Consider the following 8593-nt stretch of genomic DNA (forward strand, 5'->3'; position numbering starts at 1 on the left):
ACTGCCACAGATTGACACTAATGGTCCATGTTCATTTAATGGAGAATTTTGTGAAATCATGTTGTTTTACATTGTCTTCCGTCTCTTTGTGCATGATGCTATCAATTACACAGTAAAACATTGCAGCCAGTAAAACATAAACAAGTATGTTGCCCTGTTGCCTTAAGTTTGTAAGTCAACTCCACTTGAGGCTTATATTTGGTTCAACTCAGAAATCAAAGTCTCAAGTTGCGTTAACTTACAAACTTAAGACTGCAAGACAACTCACTTCCTTACGTTTAACGTTCAATGTTTCACAGTGCAGACTCTTGTGATCGTTGCCGATCATGTTCAAAGATCAGGTCAAATGTATTGCATGGTTAAACATCATTACATGTTGTGTGTCTAATTTTGTCTAATGTTGTTAACTGTGTCTTTGTCTCAATCTTCTCACTGACCATGTGTCTCCTGTCCTGTGTGTTACTCCTTGTGTGTCCTGTCTGTCTCTGTGTTGGTTTCTGTTTGTGTGTGTATGAGAGGGAGAGGGAGACAGAGAGGTGTATAGAGAAGTAGACAAAGAGAACGAGAGACATGCATGTCCATATATCTTTGAGTGTGTGTACGTGTGTTTGCGTGTTTGCGTGTGTGTGTGTGTGTGTGTGTGTGTGTGTGTGTGTGTGTGTGTGTGTGCGTGTTTGTGTGTGTGTGTTTGTGTGTGTGTGTGTGTGTGTGTGTTTGTGTGTGTGTGTGTGTGTGTGTGTGTGTGTGTGTGTGTGTGTGTGTGTGTGTGTGTGCGCGTGTGCGCATGTGCTTTTGCATGTGTGTGTGTGCGCGCGTGAGTGTGTGTGTGCCTGTGCCCGTGACTGTGTCTTTGTATGTGCGTTGCTAATAGGTAGAAATGTACCTGTTTCAGTTCTTTAACTGGAATAGAGAATAGACTTTCTCCACCAGGAAGTGAAGGAGAGTTACCATGGCGATTGTTCAGCATTGAAAGGCAGCCATTGCTGCAGCTCTCTCACTAGTTGTCATAGCAGCGTTGGTTCAACTGGATTCTTCTGAAGTGTTCTTGTGTGTGATCACAGAGAGGAGGAAAGAACTGGGAGCCATTTATAGGCATTGGCTTTGAAGAACAAACCCAGCTTGTTAAAAGCATGAAGCACGGCTCTTTTGTAATAAGAGGACTTTGATTTTTAACGGATACCGACTACATGGATGTATAGGTTTAAAATTGCCTCAAAGCAGACATGTTTTAGTTTTTTTGTGTTAACACGTTTATAACAGCTTGTAATTGTCCCACAGCTAAATGGATGTATATGTCTAAAATCACTGTAATAGAATGTGTTTAAGTTATGTAAGTTATTTTGCATCACTGGCCCGAGCGCCGACGTTGTTCATTGTAGCTGATGCTGCTTATCGTATGCTGTTCAGTCAGCGTGTCAAAGTTCAAACTGTGTACTAAATTAGTCTACAGAACACTGAGCCACATTCTATGGCAGCACAGCTAGCTATACATCACCCAGGAAGTTCACTTTGGGTTTATGTGGAGTGGGTCAGTCAGAGGGGATTGATCTAATTGATTTGTATGAGGGAGATGTAGCAAGCCACCGAATTAGCTGCCCTTGGATGTAGGCTTACGTAGCCAGGGTTGCCAGATGAGACTGATGAATGCCCAAAAAATTGTCACACCCCACCTGGAAGCACTAAATCCCTCCCAATTTGAACTTAATTCTTTTAATATCTATGGTCAAAAATCTGCAGAAAACCCACCTAAATGCTCTTTTTACCCACAGACGGCCATCCTAAAACGCCCAATCTGGCAACACAGCCAGGGTTGAACTGGTAATCTGTCCATTCTCATATATAGCAGGGCAGGCAGTGGTTGTGGAATGTCAATTGACTGGCTGTTGAATGTCAATTGGCTGTTGGGGATATTTAGGATGAGAACATGAGGCAATGGAGCATTGATTGCTTACGTCTGACAGTATGGAGTGCAGCATATTGTATAGATTGGTTAATTAGGTTAGCTTTGTCTCTATGTGTGTGTGCGTGAGTGCTTGAGTGAGTGCGTGCGTGCGTGAATCAGTCTCTGTATTGCTTTAGGGGAATAGAGATGTTGGAACAGATATAATGGTTTGTGTGATAGGAAACGCTTGTGGTGAGTATGACCATGTGGGTGCATGTGAAATTGAAAAAGTAGAGAAAGAGCAAACGAGAGAGAGAGAGAGAGAGAGAGAGAGAGAGAGAGAGAGAGAGAGAGAGAGAGAGAGAGAGAGAGAGAATGTGTGTGAAAGAAAGATCCCCGGCCTCCACCCCCTTCCCCTCCCCCCAGTCCCCCAGGTCTCTTACACTGGGTGCTTTCCAATATGCCACCTTGGATCCTCCACTTGTGCTTGTGGCCTTGTACCAGGAAGTAATATGTCGTGATGACATCACTGACATCAGCATTATATTTCAATATTTCGTAAAAGCTCAATTGTAAAGCAATTTTCTCATTTACAAACTGGATGGTGAATGAAGAAAAGTTCCCCCAAAATTGTTGTGGCTAGGCTGACATCGGGGAAACTTCATTCTTTTCTCCACAGAGGCGGGATATCAGCAAAACGTGAGGCCACAAGCACAAGTGGAGGACGCAAGGTCGCATATTTGAATCCACACACTGTGTTGTTGTGCTGTTATGGTTACTTGGTAGAGATCACAGTGGAGAAGGACCGTGCTTGTACTATATGTGTGTGACCATGTGGGCGCATGTGAGATTGAAAAAATAGAGAAAGAGTACACAAGACAGAGAGCGGGAGAAAGAGAGAGGAAAAGAGTGAGGGAAAGAGAGAAAGAGAGAGAGAGAGTGTGTGTGTGTGTGTGTGTGTGTGTGTGTGTGTGTGTGTGTGTGTGTGTGTGTGTGTGTGTGTGTGTGTGTGTGTGTGTGTGTGCGTGCGTGCGTGCGTGCGTGCGTGCGTGCGTGCGTGCGTGCGTGTGTGTGTGTGTGTGTGTGTGTGTGTGTGTGTGTGTGTGTGTGTGTGTGTGTGTGTGTGTGTGTGAAAGAAAGAGCCCCCTCCTCCCTCCCTCCCCCAGGTCTCTAACACACTGTGTTGTTGTTGTTGTGGTCACTTGCAGCCATGTACTCGGTAGAGATCACGGTGGAGAAGGACCGTGTGACGGGCGAGACTAAGGTGCTCTCCAGCAACACCCGGCTGCCCAAAGACCTCACGCTGCACGGGGTCAAGGTCTATGAGGATGCCCAGAAAGGTGACTCCCTGCCTGGGCTCCGCTCCCGGGGATGACCCCCTGGCACCAGGCTCCAGATCCTGTGTTGCTGCACCATGGTCCCAGTTCGGGTCCAATGGTTCTGGTCAAGTGGCCCTGGTCCTCCTTGGTCCTAGTTCTATTGCTTGGGGCTTGGGCCCGGTCCAATGGTCTTAGTCCTGGACCAGTGGCCAGCTGGCAGGGATGCTGACAGGGAGCGTAGAAAGGGATCATCTGCCCCGGGCCTGGGGACACTGCATGTATAGTATTTGGTAGAGAAGCACCGGATCCGGATCCGGCAGGATAATAGGGGTTTTTCACAGGATCCGGTTCCAGGATCCAGGATCCAGGATCCGGTAGCCGAGGCTTCTCAGTCAAAATAGTTTGAGCCAACGTGATAAAAAGGGCCCACGTGTGCGAGTAGGCTATGTGTTTCAACCCTTTCGTAGGATCCGGTATCCGGTTCCGGATCCGGCAGGATCTTAAGCAGTGGATCCGGTATCCGGCAGGATCCTAAAAATCAGGATCCGGTGCATCTCCAGTATTTGGTGAGAGGGGACCCTTCCCATGACTTTGTCCCTAGGCCCGGCCAAATATTTCAGAGACCCTGCCGGCCACTAGGCCCAGCCAAGCCTGGGGCCGGACGACCCAAAAAACCCAAACCCACATGACCCGCGCGGCTTTAGGAGAAGTGGCCATTACAGTACATTGTGTTTTTGGAGGATGGGAATGGAGAGCGTTTTATAGAGCAGTGCCGTGCCTTATAAAACACATTGGGGAGATGGGGAAGCGCTTAACTCATATGAGCCGATCTAAACCAAAGGAGCATTTCTCTTTCTCTCGTTGCTTCTTTCTTATCCCTCTCTCTCTCTCCACTTCTCTCTCTACCTCAGCTCATCTCTTTTCAGTTATTCAGTTTATTTAGTCGTTGTCTGTCTTTCTGTTCTAGTTTCTCCCATTTCTTCATCCTCTAGCCTCTTAATGTCAGTATATTTTTTTGTATATACGACTTCCCGTTTCTCTTTTCTCTCTATCTTTCTCGCTCTCTCTCTCTTTCTCTCTCTCTGCTCAGAACTGCAAAGCAGGATTTATGAGTGCGCATTGAGGAATTGAGGAGTGTGTGGTTTGCTGGACCACTGCTCCTCTGCTCTCCTCTTCCCCTCTCCCTCTCCTCCTTTGCTCTCCTCTTCTGCAATCGTATTATTGGTCAGACTGATCCAATCAGAGGGGGCATTGGTGTGTGTTCCCCGGGCACTTCTCCTAAAGATGAACGACCGGCAGCGAATCCAGCATGTCCTGTGTCCCCTCCATGAGCAGCACAACATAGCAGAGCACCACAAACACACACAAACATACACACATGCACACAGTTATTTTCACATGCACACACGCACATGCTTGCACACACGCACATACATGCACACACTTCTGGGCACACACACACACACACGAGCACTTACATGCGCACACACACATGCACATACACACACACACTCACACACACGACCTTGTGTTTATTTTGAAGGTTATGTTCCTCGTTGTGGACACAGTATGGGTCTTTGGATGAGTGCAACACTGCACCTGAAGACCACCTGCACTGGCACACAGGAAATGCATCACTTGCACGGGCCCCACCCCCTGCTTTCCCCTCCTTTCCTTTTGCTTCCTGTCAACCTGCACATTTGACATCTGGGTTTCCTCCTGTTATATTTTATTAATGGTATTAATACAGTACAATTATGTAATAATAACCTGCACTTTATTATTCGAGCACCACCTCTGTCAGATCTGACCCAGAGATCACTACTGTATTTCTCTCCTTTGGCCAGATGGCAGCCCAAAGCTAAAATCATCTTTTTAAAAACATTAGTTATTAACTCTAACTGACAAATCGTGTAGTATCAAACACTGTACATTTTCCGACGTTTCGGACAAATTCTGGAATGTTCGGTCAATTCTGGAATGTTCTGTCAAAGTTCTAGAACATTCTAATCTATGAGTTTTTTTCTTTCGGCTGCTCATTCTGACATCTGGTAGGAGACCTTTTTTCAAAGTGTGAAAGTGCAATCACACACCCACCTTCACGCACACAAATACACTGTACGCCCACGCACACTCACACTCACACGCACACGCACACACACACACACACACACACACACACACACACACACACACACACACACACACACACACACACACACACACACACACACACACACACCACACACACACACACACACACACATCACCCTGACCCCTACCCCTACCCCTATCCCTACCCCTACCCTTGACCTTGGCCCTGTCCAGCTTCAGCTTGCTCCTGCTTCCCTGCCCATTCCCTGATATGATGTGATGTGATGTGATGCGATGGGATGGGATGGGATGGGACTTCTCTGCTTTGCATTGACACAGGATGCAAAGAGATGCACACTTACATCTATGCACAGTAATGGTTTGGCGCACACACACAGTGTACACAGATCTTCACAGTGTTTCACTATATCTTTCTCTGTCTTTACATCCACCCTTCCCATTCCCAATTTCCTGCTGTTCTCTGTATTCTTCTATTCTTCAACTTTTCCATCTTTCCTCATTGCCTTCCTACCCTCTTCTTTTGTCCTCTCATTGTCTCAAAATATTCTCTCTCTCTCTCTCTCTCTCTCCTGTTCTCCTGTCTGTAGTGTTGCGTGTAGAGGTGCGCGATGTGATAGATGGCGTGGTGGTGTCTAACGGCTTCTCTTTTTATATTTGCTTATCTTTATCCCTCTCTTTCTTGCTCTCCCCCTCCCTCTCCCATTCTCCCCTCTCCCTCCCTCTCTCTCTCTCCTCCCTTCTCCCCCTCTACCCCCCTCTCCCTCTTTCTTCCCCCCCTCTCTCCTGTCTGCAGTTGTGCATGAGGTGCGTGAGGTGGACGGCGTGCCGGTGGCCAATGGCGTGCAGCAGCTGAGCTCGTCTGAGGTGGAGGAGCTGATCCTGAAGGCTGACGAGGCCGTTATGCACGAAGGGGGAGCCGCCGACGCAGCCGGAGCCGGTGACGCCACCACCACCACCGTCGTGACCGTCGCCCCCTCCTCCTCCTCCGTCAAAGTCTCCGGCAGTGCGGAGGAGGGCGAGGATGGTGGAGACTTGGGCACCAAGGTGGAGATCACAGGCATGGAGGCCGGCGGTGCTGGTGGTGGTCCGGAGGCAGTCGGCGTGGGCGATGTGACCGCCGAGAAGCCCGTTACCATGGTGTTCATGGGCTACCAGAGCGTGGAGGACGAGGCGGAGACCAAGAAGGTGCTGGGGCTGGAGGGCACCGTCAAGGCGGAGCTGGTGGTCATCGGAGGGGGCGGGGGCGGGGACGGCGAGAATAAGACCCCGCCCAGCCCTGTGGCGGCAGCCGGGGACGGCACAGCCACCTCTCCCGCCACCGAGTCCACTAAGGAGAAGACACCGGCAGACGAGCAGGCCCCGCCCAACGGCAGCACAGCCGAGCCAATCAAAAGCCCCGAGGAGAAGGAGGCGGGAGCGGCGGACAAGGAGACGGAGACCAGCGGGGCGGAGATAACCAACGAAAAGAAGCAGCCGTGCAAGTGCTGCGTGATCATGTGATCGTGTGAGGTCACGTGACCCACAGAGGGACCACTCTCCGCCTTCGTTTATTATTTTTTTCGCTCGCCCTCCACCGGGGGGCGCACTTGACTTTTCCTGAAAACAAACAAACAAACAAACAAAACAAGACAGCAGCCACAAAACATGACAAAACAAACAAGAAACACAAGAAATCAAATAATAAATGTTCTGTATCTTTTGATAGAAAGCTGTTGTTCCCTACTTTATTTTTTTCTTTGATATTTTTTGACTCCTGTCCCCCACCCCACCCCGAACCAACCAACAGCCAGGGCAAATTTCTAGCCTTTATAAATTATTTTCTCATTTCTATGATTTTCTTCCTCGCTTGGACTTTCTTCTCGCATTATCTCTGGATGCTGTTTGCCATTAGTCTCACTCACCACTCACCACTCTTTGATTCTTCTCTGGTACTGATTGGGTCAAAGGTCACACCAAGAGACAGGAAGTGAGCTCCCTACTGTGGCCTGTGAAAAGGTCAAAGGGTCATTCTCCCCCTCTCCCATCAGAGGTGTCAAAAGTAAAAGTTAAAGTAAATACATAGTGTAAGTAGAATTCTAGCACATGATATTACATAGCTGTTATACTATTTGTACTCCATTTTACCTAATGAGATAGATAGACCGTCTAAACCTGACAACCTATCAAGGACCCACCAAAAACTTGATCCAACCAGTGCAGTGTCAGCTGATCGTAAGATAAGTACAGAGGTCTACTGGTTACTCAGATAAGTTACCTGTGTTGGAAGGAAAGTGTGTTTCTTTTTTACTTTAACTTTGACTTTTGTCACCTCTGCTCCCCATAAACCCCCTGTCACAGATCATCTCTTATACACAGCCAATTTGTATTAGTCTTACTTTACTTACTTTGCGTTACAATGAAGGACATAGTAGAAAGTTCTATATACATAATTAATTATATAATATATAGATATTGATTATTTTGAAAGATATATTTATTATTTGAGTTTATTGTTTTTTTTCTTTTGGAAGGAATATTTTAGTGTTTTTGTGTTGTTTCTGCAGCAGTGGGGAGGAGTGTTTGTTCTTGAGGTCTCGCTCATTCTCACTCAATGAGTTTCCTGTTCCTAACAACAGCTGAAGGATATGACGTCTGTGAGAGAGAGAGACACTGTGTGAGAGTGAGAGGTGAGAGACGTGTTACTCGGTGTGTGTGTGTGTGTGTGTGTGTGTGTGTGTGTGTGTGTGTGTGTGTGTGTGTGTGTGTGTGTGTGTGTGTGTGTGTGTGTGTGTGTGTGTGTGTGTGTGTGTGTGTGTGTGTGTGAAACAGATAGAAAAGGAGGGAGGGAGAGAGAGAGAGAGAGCAATTGTGTGTGAAGGTGTATGTGCAAGTGTGTGTGCGTGTGTATGTGGTTGGAAACAGTCACTATCATCTCCACGCTTTCAAAATGTGATATTTATGATGGGAGCGGTGAGAAAATATTTTGCTTATTCTTTTGGAGGGAGAGAAACGTTCCGAATAGTCATTATTGTTTAGGCGATAGTTTATACATCTCCAATATATTATAGACAGTTTTTCACAGACTTACGTTAACTTCAGCTTTGCGCGTGTGTGTGTGCATACGTTTTTGAGTTATCCTGCTGACAGACAGACAAACACACAGACCGAAAACATAACCTTCTTGGCGGAGGTAACAAAGCAGCCTCTAATTCTCAGTGATGTGAGAGTAGCGTAGTGAGATTCCTCTCCGCCTTATGCAACAAAGAAGACTCCACCTGGAGCACTGATGATGCAAGCA

The 8593-nt window shown here is 47.3% G+C and overlaps 1 protein-coding gene across 2 annotated transcripts in view; it reads left to right on the forward strand.

Moving 5' to 3' along the window:
- palm1a (paralemmin 1a) overlaps positions 1–8360 on the forward strand; it is an 88097-nt gene extending 79737 nt beyond the window's left edge. Inside the window, exons 8-9 of one of the 2 annotated variants that reach the window (XM_063200543.1) lie at positions 3091–3222; positions 6110–8360. In XM_063200543.1, the coding sequence (XP_063056613.1) occupies positions 3091–3222; positions 6110–6816 (839 nt within the window). In that variant the 3' untranslated portion in view covers positions 6817–8360. The remainder of the gene's footprint in view (positions 1–3090; positions 3223–6109) is intronic. The other variant, XM_063200542.1, reaches the window with a different exon arrangement.
- Positions 8361–8593: the final 233 nt, after the last annotated feature.

The sequence above is a fragment of the Engraulis encrasicolus genome, chromosome 6 (assembly GCF_034702125.1).
Source record: "Engraulis encrasicolus isolate BLACKSEA-1 chromosome 6, IST_EnEncr_1.0, whole genome shotgun sequence".
Classification (NCBI taxonomy): domain Eukaryota; kingdom Metazoa; phylum Chordata; class Actinopteri; order Clupeiformes; family Engraulidae; genus Engraulis; species Engraulis encrasicolus.